The sequence below is a fragment of the Leuciscus leuciscus genome (genome assembly GCF_965113295.1).
Source record: "Leuciscus leuciscus genome assembly, contig: HAP1_SCAFFOLD_868, whole genome shotgun sequence".
Lineage (NCBI taxonomy): Eukaryota > Metazoa > Chordata > Actinopteri > Cypriniformes > Leuciscidae > Leuciscus > Leuciscus leuciscus.
Genome location: NW_028117872.1, coordinates 1 through 17,889, shown reverse-complemented (window position 1 = coordinate 17,889; position 17,889 = coordinate 1). Strand labels below are relative to the sequence as shown.

Here is a 17,889-nt window from a genome sequence, read left to right as displayed (position 1 = left end):
TGTCAGGCTTTTGGACCTGTATGTGGTAAAATGCATTTACCTCACACATTATATTGATGGTAAAGAGGACTAATTACGCCCTTTTACAAAGTATTAATTTGTTTTTGGGGTCTAATAGAATGTTTTTATGCTTGAATGTAAAAAAAAACTCTTTTGACATATTTCACATTGTTGTAGGACCTCTCTTTTCAATCTGTCAGTAATGCTCTGTTTAGTTCCTGTCTCTATGAAGCCCCTCCTGCCGAAAAGGGCAATGTGCTCTGATTGGTCAGCTGGACCAGTGTGTTATGATTGGTCAATGCTTTGAACAACTCAACTAGGTCTCACCCCTTTTTTTCCAATATGCTTTGGAGAGAAATTATTTAAATGAGGAATATTATGTCGTAAATGTTCCCGAAAGAAAACAAGGTTTTTCCGGGTGTGTTTACTGATATAGAGAATTCCCCCCCAATAGAGTGGACTTTGTGCTTTGTAAACAGGGACATCACATACTAAAAAAGCCTAATATGCCCTCTTTAAACAATCTCGCTAGATTCACCAATTCATTTGTGATTTACTCACTTGAAGAAGACTGTGGAGGGATGTTTTGCTTGGATCCCTCATCCTTTGGAACATGAGGAGGATGAGGCTTGACAGTCACGCTCTTCTCTGCAGGAGCAGAACCTTCTTGAGTCACCTTGAAGAGGAACATACAATTTGGTCAGTCATGCAGAATTCACAAAGCATTGACGTTTAAGTGTTCATGTGTCGATTCTCGTTTTTTTTTAAACATTATTTTTACCTCAGCAGTTGAACCTTCTTCCTCTGGTCTCTTCTTTTTCTTTCGTCTCTTAGATTTTCCACCTCCTGCAGGATCTGCCTCGTCCTTGTCATCATTTGATTCCTGCAACCAGAACAAACATTTAGAAAAATATGTTTTGTTTTACTAAAAGTACATTTATAAAATTATAACGAATGTGCCCATTTTCTACTACTTTGTTTCATGTTTTAAACCTTGTATGATAATGATAGGCAGGCTATTATTTCTCTGTAAGATGGCAAGCATTCATGTATTCTTTTCCGATTTGCATTTGTATGCATAGTAAAAGTAGTTTTTGTGATTTTTAACCACTGAATATTTTCGTTCAATTTCCATGTTCTCTAATCAGCAATTTTATATAGAGTCCGACTCGTACATAAAGTTAAAGTGCGTAAAAACAACTTTTCTTTATTTAACATTCAGTATTATATTTAGAAGATATTTTATTATTTATTTATCGAGATCAGAATTAGATTTTAAACTGTCCTCCCAGTTAATTTTAGCTTCTGGTTAAATCCCCACCTACTTCCGGTTTTATCTAAATACAGATTGAAATAATTTAGAGATTTTTACAGATACATATCCAAACATTGGCTCCACTGCACACTCCAAATTATAACTGTTTTTTTTATACCACAAGTGGGTTGGAAACTGGAATCTCTTTCAAAGCAGGAGCATCAACTTTGGGCTCATAATTCCCCCATATCTCAGCTGGAGCGTTCCAGTCCGAGCTCGGGTCCACAGCGGAAAGACCATCTGAAATCATACGGAGACACAGGAAATGTTAATAGTCCTTTATGATATACACTATCATTTAGAAGTTTGGGGTCAATATGATTTTCTTTTTTTCAGCAAGGACACAGTGAATTCATCAAGCGTCAGTAAAGACTTTTTAAAATAAGATTTCTAATGCTGTTCTTTTGAACTTTCCATTAATCAAAGTATCTTGAAAAAATGTATCACAGCTTCCAGACAAATATTAGGCAGCACAACTGTTTTTAACAAACAATAATCATAAATATTTCTTGAGCACCAAATCGGCATATTAGAATGATTTCTGAAGGATCATGTGACACTGAAGATGTATTTTGGATCAAATAAATGCAGCCTTGGTGATTTTTCTACAAAATGTTACTGACCACAAACCAATCTTTTGTATTAAAATGTAATCTAGAAAAGACTGTCTCTCATTTCTGAGTCTAAAGTTTTGATCTTACTGGAGCTGGACCATTCATTGTCAGGGGTGGGTGGATTGTCCCATTTCCCAATTTCAATGTTTGATTTAGTCCGAGTCTCTCCACCTGTAAAACACATGGGAAAAGATTATTAATACTTGTAGTGTTTAATAGCATACAAGGACAAAATGATGTGCTCCTTACAAGAATGTCCTCTTAGTGAAAATAAAAGGTTACACATACCTGATGGGTTCAGTCTAAGCATTGTTAAGTTCACTGGGTTTGGTTCTGCCTTAATTTTTCCATCAAAACTAGTCCATGCACCTGACAAATAATAAGACAGCATGTTTATCCACAGCGGCTGTAAGATTGAAAAATATTACTTGATAAACCAAATTTTAGTCAACTGCTCATTTGCAAAATATAAAGTACTGTGATAAAGGTGTTGTTACTATGCTAAACATCTTAATATAAAATTAAGTAAAGTGTAATAACCCAAAGGTTTGAATTCATTGGAACTACCATCTAATCATTTACTACACATAAGAACAAACTCCAAGCTCTGTCACAATTATCTGAAAGCTAAAAACCCTCAAATGCAGCCGTAATTGTTATAAACTCAAGGCAGGGTCATAAACAACTGTGACCTTCTGGCTCTAGTTTCCAGGTGGCGTTATCACGGTTCTTTTGCCCAAGGGTCTTTCTCCCAGTAGACCACTTCTCATTGTTTAAAGCGCTTGGTTGCGTTGACTTCACAGGCTCCTCCATCAATCCTCCACCGTTAACAGAGTTCACATCATTACAGTTAGACGTCACTAAAGAAAAAGGTGATATTTGTAAGGTATATTCTGAGTGACACCGTTCAAAGTTTAGGGTTGCTAAAATGTTTTTGAAAAAAAAGTCTCGTGTTGACAAATTATGCATTTGTTTGATCAAAAATACAGTAACAACCGTAATGTTTTGAAATATTACTACTTAAATGAAATGAATAATTGAATCGTTTTCTTTTTTAATATATTTGGAAATGTAATGTATTCCTGAGATGGCAAAGCTGAATTTGAAGTTTTCAGTGTCACATGATCCTTTAGATATCATTATGAAGATGATCTGGTACTCAAAACATTATGATTATCAATGTTGAAAACTGCTCATTTTTTGTGGAGACCATTATACTATTTTTTCCCCATAATTCTTTGATGCCTAAAGTTCAAAACAAACAGCATTTATTTGAAATAAAAATCTTTAGCAACATTAACGTTGTTAATGATATTTTTATCATTGGATAATTTCTGAATAAAATTGTACATGGAATCTATGCCTTTTCAAAGTGTATAAAAATACATAACAGCAATTCTGGAAATTCTTTTAGCTGACAATAAAAGTCTATTATATTATCTTTAAATATTTTACCACATTTAAATCCATTTTTTCACTAAACTTAACACAGAAAAAGAGGAATGATCACAGATTTTATATTCTGTAAATTAAACTTTTTTTTTTTACCTGGGGCTGTGATGACATCACCCTTCCCGGCCTTGGCACGTGATGACTCTACAATAAGTCAAAGAAAAATCATTCTAATGACTAAAAATACTTTGCTTCTTAAAGGAAACTCCTGTGTATTAACATTTTCTTCAATGCCATCCGCACATAAATGTGCCCAGTAAAATCTAAAAAAGGATTCAAAGAAAAGGCGTACCTTTGTTCTTCTTGGTGCCAGCTGTGGCTGTAACCACAGGTTGCTCCACTTTCTGGCTGGCATGATCTCCAGCTTCAGGGCTCCCAGAGCTGTCGCCAGGGCCCTTCTCCTTTTTGCGCTGCTGACGTTTCTCTCGATTACTGACCTTGGTTTCCCAAGCACCTGCTAAACACAGTCATACTGAAAAAGGACCTTCTCAAAGCAGCTCATTTGAATTTATTTAAGCAAGATATTTTGCATTTCAACTTCTAAGTCTGATTACCAACAAACAATTTTCATACTGAAAAAGTGAAGTTGCCACTACAGTTTGGTTACCTAGTTTCATACCTTCATCAGGTTCCTTGCCATCGGTGGAGGAAACAGCTTTGGTTGGCTTCACCTCTGGTTTTGGTTTCTTTTTGTTTTTCTTGGTCTACATAGGAACCAAAAAACACCCATTTACAACTTCCTGACAAGTCAGAAAGCAAGAATCTTCTTATTCTCACACTTACTACAGATACAAAGTGCCATTTCAGACATATTAAGATATCTTAAAAAGCTTATTTGGTCTTGTAAAACCTATGCCTAAAGTTTGAGGCCTTGGGACAAAGTACATAGTTTCCCCTCTCGATGTACCCTACATTTGCTGTATCTGCATTATCAAATTACAGCCTGATGATACTGACACCCGACCTCTCTCAATCAGTGTTTACAGACTGAACCAAGGCTGATGCAAATGTTCAGAGCCCTCCTGAGCAAAAGAGCCAAACTTACTTTCAGAAATGGTCTATATAATTAGCTTTAATGTGCCCTTGAAGTGGAGTTAGAAATAACATTTACAAGTTCTGTGCACAAGAATGAACAAGCAAAGTCATATTTACAAGCGTTGGAAGGGGTGCACATTTGAAACACTGTGGAAGGAGTGAACTAATATAGATAATATCCAGGGCTTATAGGGATACTATCAGCTAGTAGTTTTCCAAATTTACTAGCCACTCAGTATTTTCACATCGATACCATAGGGAAAAACTAGATATTTTTAATATTATCTCATAACTTGGAAGCAGGTATATATAGTGACTGCGTTACACGCCACAACTGAAATCCACCCGCATTTTGCAGGTTGGCGGCGGGTGTTAATGTCAAGCATATATATATAACATTATATCTATAATGTTTTGTATACATAGAGATCAGTGAGCAGAATGCAAGTCTGTAGTGCAGGGAATGGGATTATATGAAATATTCACTTGATGTACCCCACAAGATTTTGAGGTTAATATTTCAATGACATTCGCACGTTCACAAATTTCTTATGTCAGTTAATAATCAAATTAAATGTAGGTAAATAAAGTTTTTCATCTCAAAGTTCTGCATAAACATTCGCAAAAGAAAAATCATTGCATAATTATGCTTAATGATGTTGGAAAAAATGTTTTTCAAACTGTTTTGCTATTTCAGAGCAAACCACCCTTTTCTAAAGTAGCTGCCAAATAAATGCCTTGAATTCTACTACAGTTATTGTTACTACAAACATATAAACAACCGAATAGACTTCCTCTATGAAACCAGAATGAATACTAGGTGGAACAACCTTTGTATCAGCAGGTGTCTGTGCTGGAGCTGGTGCTGGTGCTGGTGAAGGAGGGGGTTTCTTCTTCTTCTCCTCGGTGACTTTGATTTCCTGCTGAGGTTCAGCCACCGTCTGTCCATTCGCCTGGGCCTTCTGCTGCGGGCACATGACAGTTACAAACCAACAAACTCCACATTTCCTTCCTCTATGAACTGACAGTTCTTGAAAACTTCCCTTAGGGCATGAATACTGTCACAATGTGCGTAAGCCTTACAAAAGGTGGTGTTTAGCAAAACCGAAAGTTATGAAAGCGCGAGTTAACCGGTCAGCTCTACAGTGCTACGTGGCTCTTACATCGCCTTCGTGTCTCTTGTAGCACGACACTCGTAATATAATAACAACGCCTGATTTCTTCATTTAATCTTAAAGGGGACGATAAACAGTTTAGAATGAAATCATTTAGATAGGGAAAAGATTTCTACATCAACAGCGGTTTCTAACAGGTTTTGACAGGTTAGCACGTTAGCAGCTACTCGTGCTAATCTCTAACAAGTTGCATATGATTTATAGGACTGCATCTCACAACCTTAACAAGCAGCCAATCTATCTTAAATTCGGGTGTCACATATGTGTCCAAAAGAGGTGTCTAGGAAGGCAGTTGTCTTTGTTTTGAAATAACAGCCATTACTAGGAAATCACGATCACAGGCCGCTTAACGTTACCTTATCGGATGCTTTCTTTTTGTTCTTCTTCTTCGGTTCGCTCGGCTCGGTCTTCACAGTCTTCGGTGGCAGGGCGGTCTTGACCGGGATCTCGGCGACGGTGCTGGGACTCACAGTAACAGGGACCGCTCGGCGCTTCCTCCGTCCACAGGCCGCGAGCACCACCAGCACAATCAGCCCGATAAGAGCCGTGCTCAGAATCAGCCACGACGGATACTTCTCCGGCTTTATCCCCAGATCAACCCCCAGCTCGGCTCGGAGGAAATCCAGGCCGGAGGACAGCAGCCCGCGGATACGGTCGGACACGTATTCGGCTCGCTGTGTGGCTAAAGTTCGCCAGTCCTGGTCCATTTTAAGCAAGCGGACAAGAACCGCACGAAGAGACGAATAATGAGCTCCTGCTGCTGGCAGCGGGAGAGAGTCAGTGAACGGCAGGAGGGAGTGGCTTTAGAATTGCTTGCTTTCTTACATGATAGTTGTGTCTCAATACCTATCGATCTGGCTACCTAGACAACACTTTTGGGCGTCATATGAGGGCGCTGCGTTGTTGGACTGGAAATCATAGAGAAGGGAATCGAACGGAATGTAAATATTCTAGTTCCGATTCTGGTTTATCTGAACGAGTTATGTCATAGCTCAACTACTACTTTTGCGAAAAAAAGTATTAAAAAAAGTATATTTATTGCCAAATTATGAGATCATTTCCGATTTCAGCAGAAAAGATAACACAAAAATAAATACATAAAAGTGAAATAAATCTAATTCATAGATTCATAAATGGTTATGATTCATTAAAAAGTCAAACGAGTGAGTCATTCATTCAGGAATCCGACTAAACAATCTCAAGAGTATATTCTGCGGAATCACTTTCAAGATACATTTACGGATCCGAAAGTCTTACAATTGTACAAATATCTTTGACTTACATGTCATTTTGTACAGTGTAATCGATTAATCAATTGCGAAATATTTAACCGGTTCTGAATAAGATCAGGTTCTCGGTTCTCTTAACCCTGAACACAAGTGCGTTCAAAGTCCACTCAAGTTAAAGATCACCCAATTTTTGGGGTAATTTCCTCATCCTCAAGTTGTTCCAAACCTGTATGAATTTCTTTATTCTGCTGGCCACAAAAGAAGATATTTTGAAGAATGTCAGTAACCAAAAAGTTGATGACTGCCATAGTATTTTTTTCTTCTTCTTCCATACTATGGAAGTCAATGGGGTCCATCAACTGTTTGGTCAAAATATCTTCTTTTGGGTTCAGCAGAATAATTAAATTCCAAAAGGGTTGGAACAACATGGGGGTGGGTGTAAATGATGACAACATTTTCTTTTTTGGGTGAACTATCCCTTTAAGATGTCCAAAATGCTGTCTATGTAGGCAACTAGCTACAAAAAAAATCATGGTTTTAGTTCAATCAATTTGAACGCTCACTGTTGGGTTGAGAGAAATCTTGATATTAAAAATTCAAAATACCAACCTATCTACAAAAGTGTCTCTCTTTAATATTTTTTTACAGTTTTTTATTTTTCTTAGCTGTATACAGTTTCTATTCGCACCCAGACAAATTTCTTGCAGCCGACATCTTATAAGCTAATTTGACAAACTTTTATTGTAATATAAACCTCAGAGTTTCAAGCTTTTCTCTGAAATGGAATATAATGGATGTTCACACTTGACATTATCAACCCAAGGTCATTTTCAGCCCTTGTTAATGTAATTGTTCATTTGAATGCCCTTGTGTCATGGGGTTATCATCTTCCATGTTACACAAGAATCAATATGTTTTAATCTAAAACATCTTTGAAATTCTAAAAGATTTACAAAATATTTGTTTTTGTTTCTGCTTATGAGAACCCATAATTTGTTTTCTGCCTGTCTGTGTACCATGGAGTCCATCATTTTCATAAAAATAAAAACCTAAATAAAACAAAACTTGAAAAGTCAACTGTTCATTTTTCATTTTCAGCTTGGACTTTTTTTTCTGTAGAAAGTAATAAAACACTGTCCAATAAATAAATACAATTTCTTCTAGTTCATCGTTAGAAATCTGCATCAAGAGTGAATTCACAGTCCATCATGTTTGACATCACCCCAAGTCGCTGGTATTCGCCAACTCGCTTCTCGAAGAAATTTGTTTTTCCCTCCAATGAGATTGACTCCATGAAGTCGAAGGGGTTTTCTGAACGGTAAACCTTTTGAGACATAAATTATAAAGCACAGTTATATAAATATAAAGATGATCAGACAAAAATCATAAGACAATCTCGATAAAATACTGACTTTGGGCAATCCTAAGTCTGTTAGCAATCGATCAGCCACAAACTCAATGTACTGCTTCATGAGAGAGCAGTTCATCCCGATCAAATTGACGGGTAGGGCTTCTGTGAGAAACTCCTTCAGGAAAGACAAGTAAAATTACATTCATGCCTGAAATAATGCATTCCACGTTACTAGAGCACAGCAATGTGAACTTACCTGTTCAATGCTCACAGCTTTTTTGATGATGTCATTCACTCTGTCAGCAGAAGGTTTTTTCACCAAGTAGCTGTACATTAGACAGGCGAAGTTACAGTGCAGGCCCTGTGAAGGTTCAGAATAAACAACAATAGCCTTGATTAGTTTTTCTCCGTTATCTCCACTATATTTGTATCATTGACCCAGATAACATACTTTGATCAAACCATGATCTAATTATCTTAAAGCCTCTACTGATAACATTATCATATTTTTTGTTTTAACCTCATCTCTGCTGATGAGTTCATTGGAGTAGGTGAGTCCGGGCATCAGGCCTCTTTTCTTCAACCAGTAGATGGCAGCAAATGATCCAGAGAAGAAGATGCCTTCCACCGCAGCAAAAGCTACTAATCGCTCTCCTAAGAATAAATGAATAAACAAAAGCTGCCGTTGATCAAGTCTAATAATAATAATACATTTTGTACTCTTATTTTAGGAAAAATGAAATTTTCCTACGCACCAAAAGTTGAGTTTGTGTCAGAGATCCACTTTAAGGCCCAGTCTGCTTTCCGCCTTACAAGAGGCATGGTCTGAATTGCATTAAACAAATAGTCCCTTTAAGAAGAAGAGATTTGGATTTAGAGAGGATCCTTACATTGTATTAAAATAGCATTTTGTACTGATTTGGGGGGGGGGGGGGGAGGGAGCCTAATATTACTTAATTTGATGATGCTGAGTTAAACTTTCAGCTGAAGTCTTTTCAGCTTTAATGCACTAATATCATAATAACAAAAGCAGTCAAATGTCAAAAGTTTCATATAATTCAGCCTATTATTCAACTTACAATATGAAAAGGACTGGAAAAATATGCTCAAATACTCTTTTTAGCTTTTTTCACGAAATCTGTAATTTTCTATATTTCTGGCTCATGTTTGCATCTTCTTCAGTCATTGGCCATAATTCTAAGCTTGAAATCAGGATTAGGCATAAAATACATGTGAAAATTATCTGAGAATTCAGAGGAAGGTAGGAATCATGCTGCTGAACACAAAAAAAAATGATATTTTGAAGAATGTTGGTTAATCAAACACCATTGACTTCCATAATGTTTTGTTTTTCTACTATTGAAGTCAATGGGGTACATCAACTGTTTCGTTACCGACATTTTTCAAAATATCTTCTTTTGTGTTCAGCAGAAAAAAGAAATTCATACAGGTTTGAAACAACTTGAGGGTGAGTAAATGATGACAGAATTTTCATTTTTGGGTGAACTATCCCTTTAAGACGTGTTTTTGAGGCTTATAAACCACATAAGGAATATTTCCGCAAAAACTGCTTAACTGAATCTTGCACCTGTCACCTGTGCGAATGCACATTAAAAGCAGTAACTGACATTGTTAAAAGCAGAAAAGTACACTTCATTTTCATCTCACCTCTCTTTCAGATCCCTTATGTAAGTGTTGATGAGCATGCTGTACATTTCGGAGTGCACATTCTCGATGAGGATCTGAAACCCGTAGAACGATCGAGCCTCCGGGAGCTGCACCTCTTGACTGAACCTCTGCACCTGTGAGAAATAAAGACATTATGTTTATTGGAAACATCTTGTTCGACTGATCTATTTCATTACATTTTATATTGGTTTCCGTCATCTTAATGCGGGTTAGAAGGAGATGCACTTGCCAGGTTCTCGTTGACTATCCCATCACTTGCTGCAAAGAAAGCCAGTATATGGGATATGAAGTGTTTCTCTTCAGGCTTCAGGCTGTCCCAGTGAACCAAGTCCTTTGATAAATCCACCTATACAAACCCATTCAAACATTTAGTGGTTTCACATTCAGCAGTGACAAGTGAAAATACTCATTTTAATTAAAAGAACAGATCACCAAAACTAATAATTCATTATAATGTAAATTCTTACATTAATGCACAGGTTTGAAAAAAAAAGTTTTATTATTAAATAAAGAGTTAATTCCTCTGTGTCGTTATTGTTTAAGTTGTGGTGCGGACTTTCCTATTCTTAAAGAATAAGAAGGATTATTAAAATTGTATAGTTATTACGGTGTCATGACAAATCGGGTTTATTATGACATTAAGCACAAACAAACGATATTAATTTAGCTTACTATACAGTGCATAATAAAACAAATTGAACATAACATCACTTGATAAACTGTTATTTATTAATTATAACCTAATATTAATAGCCTATGAAGTGAATAATTGAACATCATTACATTCTTTTTATAACTGAAATACTTAACACTTAAATTAACAGTAATTTCATTAAAGATGATTGTGAATAAAATGTAGGGTATTGCGTGTATAAACTTAACTATCTGGCTAATCGGATATCTGTATGCTATGCTAGTACATAAGCTAAATAATACAGACATTAATTGTCATTATAATGTAGTTCAACTTCAAACAGCATTTATCATAACATGGTTTTGTATTGTAAAAAGGAATTGTGATCAGGCGCTAAATATAGTTATTAAAAGTAATTTGAGCAAATGGGAATGCTTGGGGTCCTAACAGAGACCTGATTTGTCACGACAACGGTCCATTAGCGAACATGCACTGCAGTTATGTCTTTTGCTGTTTTAAATGCTCAAGCTCTTAAAATTTGGGTGGATTCTTATTGGCTGTTGATGTTTTTATTGTTCATCAGCTGTAAGAATATTCCGTTAACCGGATGTTATCATTATAGTTGTGATGTGGACTTCCATATTCTCACAGAATTTGAACAATTATTAAAAATGTATAGTTATCATAGAATAGGCCTTAAAATTAAATAATTGAGTATTTTTATTTTTGGGTGTACTATACCTTTAATAACACCAGGTGCTTTGGTGATCGCACATTCTTGGATTTATATCACAAGCCAAAATTATAATCTTAATATTAAATTGATCATTCAAAAATAACATTCACCTCCTCAACTGTCCAGAATGAAGCTTGAGCTTGTTTGTACATTTTCCAGATGTCTGGATATTGAATGGGGAAAATGACAAATCGTTTGGGGTTCTCTCTGAGGAGGGGCTCGTCTTCAATACTGCTTGGGTCAACATCCTTGTGACCATTCTGCAAGAGAAACATGACTGTTAAAAGCGGATTTAACTTATTCACTGCACTGCAGTCTTATTTCATCGGCTATTCGTTATTAAAGCGCAAAGAGAACAGATAAACAGAGCTGTCACTGACTGAGTAATGTGGGGCGGACTGATGACGAATCTGCTTAGGTAAAATTTAAATGGACATTTTCATTCACGTGTGATTTAAATCATTAATAATAACATTACAATTCTCAACTATATTTACATTTTAACATATCAAAATAAATATTCAAATAATCTCTATATAATTCACTTTATTCATAACTTAAAGTTACCACTTTTTCAAATCGCTTACGCGATTCGCAACATAACACCCTTTTTACTGAATCTGTCATTATGTCACACACTACTTTCGAAATTGTATTACTATTAACGCTTATTTATTTATTATTATTAAATATCGCTTTATTTAGCGCTAAGGTCACCTTTTCCGTTGCACGAGGCTCTTTGTTATGAAACAGACTGTAAAAGGTTATGAAAGCCTACAGCCGCACACATATTCAGGCAGGCAGATTCAACATTTATTCAAAGGCCGTAAAATCGTCCTTAAATGCTGCATAATAATTGTATTATTACCTGATATTCCGTAATGTCCGCCGGAGTGTTGCTTTTACTGGAGTTCATGATTATAATCGTCTTTGGTCAGCAGCGATGAAGCTGCGATCTCTCTACGTCGACTGTCATTGAAAACGACTAGCTGAAGCAAGAACAACACGCTTATCGCTCCTCCTCCTCCAATCCACAGTTCCCCTGTATAGAAATTAACCCTTTCGATTCTTCAGTAAAGGTAAAATTACTGTAAAATAAAACCACCCGTCAGCTAGTTCAATGAAAAAATTATAATAATATTGGTGCCTTGTGTAATGCAGTTTAATTAATTCACACAGGATTTTAAAATTGAGACAAAAATTACTCGATAGTATTTGCTCAGAAATGTATTAAATTAATATTTTAATCACTTTTACAAGCACAATTTTACAGTCAAAAACAGGCAATGGTCCATTAGTGCCTTAGACAAAAGTATATTTCATTACTAAGGGGTGTGATTTTATAAAACCATGAGCTGTTATAATCAAACTTGGACACCATGCTAGACACACAAGGTATAACATGAATTTAAAATATACACCATTTGACTTTTCAATTTTAGACTGAGAACTAGTGCCTTGCAGTATTTAATCTGATTGTGGTGAAACTTGTATTTTAGCTGTAACTTGAGGTAAATGTCATCTCCAAGCAGGTTATCAGCAGAGTAATAACGGCACGCCGTTTTTCTAGTTTTAAAAAATATACAATAGGGAAAACATGAGACCAATTTACATCTGCCTTCTACTAACAACCTGGCAGAAGGTTCAAAATCTTTTGAAGGGACACTGCAAATGATAGCACACTCTACCATAGAGCACTATGTAATATATATAACAACCTTTGGAAATACTGTCACGTGACGCACCACATGTAATTAGGAAATCATAATTTGGCATGAGGAGCGAAGAGAAGTTCCCTACTTCTATAAAACCATGGAAAACAAAAGAGAGAGAACAAGGACAGATGAACACTTGTTCACACACTGAGGGTCATGGCCTATTTGTGCAGAATCTAAAATCTATCATGATTTGAAACAAATGCATCTTGTACAGACAACTCATTTACAAGACTGTCAGTAGATCATCTATATCAATATATGTATACATAATAAAAATTAAATTAGTTGAACACTTATGTAAACGGTGTTTAAGAAACCCAGGATTTGGGTGCCATCTCCACAGTCATCCATTTTGTTGCATATGTTATCTTATATGGGTTTTCTGTCATTTTTGAGCAAAAGGGAAAGTGAGCCTGTTGTAATTGTGAGAAACTGAGGTAACAATGTCAATCAATTAGTTTTTGACCAATAACATCAAGTCGAATAGAATTTTTCCACCCATGGAATGTTGACTTTGCAAGCATGCCCAGAGGTTAGTGGACAGAGTTTGGCTCCGTTACAAGCCATACTGGACCAAAGAGAGGTTTTTCATGGTGTCATCAAGAGAAATTCCAGCCTCTTGCATCTCAAACCTGGAGGAAAGAGGAAAAAACTGCATTATATTCACTTTAAAATCACTCCTTAGAATGGGTGAAATGAAAAAGGGATGACAAAAACAGTCTGCAAAAAGCACAAAAGGTCAAATGAAATGTGATCATAATCACCAGTCATCTGTGGAGATGGTGTAATACACAGGTGGCTGGTCCGTGTCACTGAGGGTTGCTGGGCCCTCCTGACCGCTTGTCCCCATGTTGCTGAAAATGAGCCAGTCCCCAACAGCGAGCTCAGGGAGCAGGCAATGCTCCACCACCTGGTCCAGTGGGTCACACGATGGACCCCACAGGCTGCTGGAGAACACAGGCTCATCAAGGGTGAGCGACATCTGAAATACACAAAACATCCGGTTTAAAAACCGCAGGTAACTGGTACAAATATTGTTCATGTGTTCTGGTGCATGCATGTTTTTTACCTTGTGGACAGAGGGTGTGGCGATTATATTTCCAAACAACTTGCCAACAAAAGTTCCATAAACACCATCATTCATGTAATACACAAATTCTGGTTCGTCGTTTGGGGTCAGCTCATCTGAAAGGGCAAAAGACACTGAGCATTAGGGCTGCACAATTAATCGAATTTCTAATCGCGATTACGATTATGGATGCCACGATTACATAATCGTTCAAAGCCGCGATTACAAAAAAAAGAAAAAAAAGCCGCTTACATTATTCTGCATGGTGTGTTTAGAGCATGTTACGCTGTGAGAGGCGAATCACGACTACTTCAGACAACCCGGCACAATAGGAACTACCAGAGACGTAAGTGTACACTGAAATAAAAAGTCTCTCACCTCAGAAAAACTGACTTTCCTATCTTCTCAGCCGCTATACTGCAGTAGCGCGCACTCTTCAATTGCACGCGCAAATGCGGCGGAGCGCGCTCGCCGCGCTGTATATCGCTTCACTAAAAAAAGCGCAAAATAAACAAACATGCAACGTTGTTACGTTTTAAATTAGAAAAAACAAACACGTTGTCCAGATTCAGTATCTGCGGTCAGATGAGATGTTGTCAGGCTATATGTCAGTGTCATTATTCTATTGTTATTTTCATAACTTGTTACTAAAAAAAACTCACTTCAGAAAAACGAAATTTCATGTCCTGTCATCGTTATACATCGTTGCACTCTTTAATTGCACGCGCAAATGCCCCGGTGCGCACTGTATCACAAGCGCAAAAGAAATACGAGCATGCAACGTAGTAAATTAGTAGGCTAAGTAACGAAATAAAACTAAATTACCAATAAATCACGTTATTGGTACGTCATGTGTTTTGCATGCAGGTATGATGTTCATTCTATTTATCAGGAGAAGCTTCCATGTTTCTTTAACAGTTCTTGTAATTGTGTATCACCATGGTAGCCTAACTGTTGTTTCCATAACCCCAAAATGCCACTTATTGGTTATTTTGTATATTTTTATATGACTGTGGTGGCTCACACCAAGATTGTATTAACAAAAACTAGTTTGGGACTGCTAATAGCTTAACCTCGTAGGCCTACTGTTTATTTATCAGTATATTCTTACAATTTATTTGTATGTTAAGTAAAGGGGGACAGTACTTGTGTGTGTCAACAATTTTTAAGACAATTTGTAAACAAATGTATTATAATAGGCCTATATAATTCCTAAAAAGGTGGGTCGCAGCTTGATGACCATGGGGAAATGTGGGTCCCATGGCCAAACTATTCAAAACATCATTCAATGTAAATTGTGATAATCGTAATTAATAATCGCAATTTCAATTTCAAGGGAATAATCGACAATTAAGATTTTTGTCATAATCGTGCAGCCCTACTGAGCATATAAGATAAGCCAGATGTATATTGTGGCATACGCATCAAATATGATGAGGCTCACCATGTGTGCTGCTAAGGAGATCCCGGCATGCCGCTTTTTTGCCAATAACATTGACAGCCAGGGTGAAGGAAGAAAACACAAAGAAATTCCCTGGTTCAGCAATGACGCTCACTCCAGACGCTGATGGGAAATAGGCTTCCAGCAGGGGTCTGACAACAGAATGTACCTAATCAAACAGACATAAATGAAGAGCTTAGAGTAACATCTACGCTGGATGAAATTAAAAAAAATTTAACTATGAGATGCATGCTGTACCTGTTGCAACTGAAACTCAGAACCACTGAATCCTCCACCAATATCTAGGATGTTCATGTCAAAGCCTAATTCCTTCTGTAGAATCAAGGAAGACTCAGCACTCCAATAGATACATGAAATGAACTAATAAATCAAAATTTAAGTCTCTTAAAACTGACCCCCATGTCAAAGATGCAGCGGGCGTCTGACAGTGCATGGGTGTATGCTTGGGGATCTCTGCATGATGCTAGTACCTGGAACCTGCAAAAAATATCCCATTTTATAAAAACTCTTAAAAAGCAAGTCATAGCAGATTCATGGTGATCAAATCCTTTCACTTACTTGACTCCAATCACATTTACACTCAACTCCTTGGCCATTTCTAGAAGGTGTCTACAGCCCTTCAGGGAGCAACCAATGGTCACACTCGCCTCTTCCACCTGTGCTTCAGTAGACACTTGAAGCAAAAGCCTGTTAAGACAAGAACGGTGCCACAGGAGAATTTCGTAAATATAAAAAAATATTACATAAAAAATAAAATTAGGGATAACATGACAGCATTTATTGTTGTCAATCGAGTCGTTCACACAGAATGCATTTTCTGCCCAGCTGTTCTATTGTTTTCTATGCAGACATGCACTAGACTAGACGGACATCTTTGACCGCTGCACTCTCGTCTTGCATGAGAGACGCTCGTTTAAAAAGCCATGATAAGTTTTAAAAAATGTTTTTTTTTAAACAAAAAGTGTGTGATCAACGCTGCGGTTCTTTATATCAAACAAAGCTAAATGCATAACTACAAGATGCTGTTCTGTTCATAATTGTTTATGCAATTTACAAAGTTATATTTGATTTATAAACATTAGTTTAAACTATGTTTTTTTGTGTTTTTTTACAGACAGTCATGTTATTTCATTGCTTTGAATAAACAATTTAATGAGATGCATTAATATTTTGCTCCTTTCACCCTCTTGTGGCCTCAGGAGACAAGCCAAAAGCTTTTTTTTTCCTAACTGAAATAATGCCTTTTATATTCGAATACAATTCTAACAATTCTATATAGTATTATTTTCAGCCATTTTGACAGCCCTAGTCTTCAGTGTCACATGACCCTTCAGAAATCATTATAATATGCTAATTTGGTGATCAAGAAACTTTTCTTATTATTATCAATGTTGAAATCAGTTGTCCTGGTTCATATTTTTGGAAATCACGATACATTTTTTTCAGGATTCTTCGATGAATAGAAAATTTAAAAGAACAGCATTTATTTAAAATATAAATCTTTTGTAACATTATAAATGTCTTTACAGTCACTTTTGATCAATGTAAGTATCCTTGCTGAATAAAGCATTATTTAAAAAAATTTTTACTGAGCCCAAACTTTTCAACTGTAGTGTACGTGTATAGGTTTTAAAGGACTTACTTGGCCTCAGGATGGGCACGGGCAATTTTGCGAAGGTCTGCCTCATTTTCACACACCAGATAGTTAATGCCGGTCTTGGCAGCGTGTTTAATGAGTGAGAGCTGCTTGCAAACTCCAGAGAGGATGATGTTTTCAGGAGGGACATCATGATCCATCACCAATATGGTTTCAGCCTGAAAGCAATCAATACATTTCTATTAGATAATGTGCCTCAAAAATCCAATGAGATGTTTCAAAATATATGTTTTGAGCTCTTTCTAATATCTTCATGTAAGATAAAATGTAAATGTTACCTTATTTGCACAGACAAAACCAACACCAAGTGCAGACAGGACTTCAATGACTACAGGGCTGCTGTTACAACAGACCGGGTAGAAGGGTCGAACTAGGGGCATAGTGGTCTTCCACAGGACATGCTGTCGCATTAGGGCCCCAAGGTCGGCCACAACAAATGCATTTTTTTCAGCCTGAGGAACAAAATCGGATCAAACAATGAAAAAACACCAGTGTTTTATTTCTTAACTTAAACAGACATTCATCATGCAACTTGACAACCAATTTTCTGAACTCACCAGATTTTGTTCATAGACGTGGTTGTCGATAACATCTTCAAGGGTCGTTCCTCCCTCAAGTAGTTCTATAAAGTAGTTTGGTGCATCAACGAATCCTTTCATCTCAACCGTATTCCGCAAATCCGACAATCATAGAGAGTTTAATGAGCCGCTGGGGTATTCTGGGTATGCAACAAACTGTTTAAGGGAAAGCAAA

General features: G+C 36.8%; 3 protein-coding genes across 8 annotated transcripts; all 3 read right to left on the bottom strand.

Annotated features, from left to right (window-relative positions):
- Positions 1-522: 522 nt before the first annotated feature.
- LOC309492042 (protein LYRIC-like) lies at positions 523-7,088 on the bottom strand. 6 transcript variants are annotated; one of them, XM_082191053.1, is made up of 11 exons: positions 5,948-7,088; positions 5,247-5,381; positions 3,989-4,085; positions 3,674-3,838; positions 3,478-3,525; positions 2,622-2,789; positions 2,218-2,298; positions 2,017-2,100; positions 1,434-1,555; positions 782-883; positions 523-676 (listed from the first exon to the last, which is right to left on the bottom strand). In XM_082191053.1, the coding sequence occupies exons 1-11, from the start codon at positions 6,296-6,298 to the stop codon at positions 554-556; spliced, it is 1,476 nt and encodes a 491-aa protein (XP_082047179.1). In that variant the 5' UTR covers positions 6,299-7,088; the 3' UTR covers positions 523-553. The 6 variants fall into 6 exon arrangements, with proteins under 6 accessions (XP_082047179.1, XP_082047180.1, XP_082047181.1 ...); XM_082191054.1 differs by having other exon boundaries at positions 3,674-3,835; XM_082191055.1 differs by having other exon boundaries at positions 5,247-5,378.
- Positions 7,089-7,535: 447 nt separating this feature from the next.
- Positions 7,536-12,330, bottom strand: LOC309492045 (ribonucleoside-diphosphate reductase subunit M2 B-like). The gene is made up of 9 exons (XM_082191060.1): positions 12,099-12,330; positions 11,341-11,490; positions 10,090-10,206; positions 9,840-9,973; positions 8,927-9,021; positions 8,692-8,825; positions 8,428-8,532; positions 8,233-8,346; positions 7,536-8,144 (listed from the first exon to the last, which is right to left on the bottom strand). Exons 1-9 carry the CDS (start codon positions 12,144-12,146, stop codon positions 7,992-7,994), a joined length of 1,050 nt encoding a protein of 349 aa, XP_082047186.1. The 5' UTR covers positions 12,147-12,330; the 3' UTR covers positions 7,536-7,991.
- A 126-nt stretch (positions 12,331-12,456) lies between these two features.
- On the bottom strand, positions 12,457-17,877 carry LOC309492044 (antizyme inhibitor 1-like). Its single transcript, XM_082191059.1, has 10 exons — positions 17,694-17,877; positions 17,415-17,588; positions 17,122-17,294; positions 16,038-16,166; positions 15,875-15,956; positions 15,717-15,791; positions 15,462-15,627; positions 14,018-14,133; positions 13,713-13,930; positions 12,457-13,580 (listed from the first exon to the last, which is right to left on the bottom strand). Exons 1-10 carry the CDS (start codon positions 17,793-17,795, stop codon positions 13,505-13,507), a joined length of 1,311 nt encoding a protein of 436 aa, XP_082047185.1. The 5' UTR covers positions 17,796-17,877; the 3' UTR covers positions 12,457-13,504.
- Positions 17,878-17,889: the final 12 nt, after the last annotated feature.

Bases quoted from the DNA above. Each gene is read 5' to 3' on its own strand.
- LOC309492045 (XM_082191060.1), bottom strand. From the start codon at position 12,146: ATGAACTCCAGTAAAAGCAACACTCCGGCGGACATTACGGAATATCAG. The intron at 11,491-12,098 runs GTAATAATACAA...TTTCTCTTGCAG, and splicing joins CGGACATTACGGAATATCAG to AATGGTCACAAGGATGTTGA. The intron at 8,145-8,232 runs GTCAGTATTTTA...ATGTCTCAAAAG, and splicing joins CAGACTTAGGATTGCCCAAA to GTTTACCGTTCAGAAAACCC.
- LOC309492044 (XM_082191059.1), bottom strand. From the start codon at position 17,795: ATGAAAGGATTCGTTGATGCACCAAACTACTTTATAGAACTACTTGAG. The intron at 15,628-15,716 runs GTACAGCATGCA...CTGTTTGATTAG, and splicing joins CTGAGTTTCAGTTGCAACAG to GTACATTCTGTTGTCAGACC. The intron at 14,134-15,461 runs GTGAGCCTCATC...TTGCCCTTTCAG, and splicing joins TCTCCTTAGCAGCACACATG to ATGAGCTGACCCCAAACGAC.
- LOC309492042 (XM_082191053.1), bottom strand. From the start codon at position 6,298: ATGGACCAGGACTGGCGAACTTTAGCCACACAGCGAGCCGAATACGTG. The intron at 3,526-3,673 runs GTACGCCTTTTC...GACTTATTGTAG, and splicing joins TGGCACCAAGAAGAACAAAG to AGTCATCACGTGCCAAGGCC. The intron at 884-1,433 runs GTATAAAAAAAA...TTCTGGTTGCAG, and splicing joins CAGTTTCCAACCCACTTGTG to GAATCAAATGATGACAAGGA.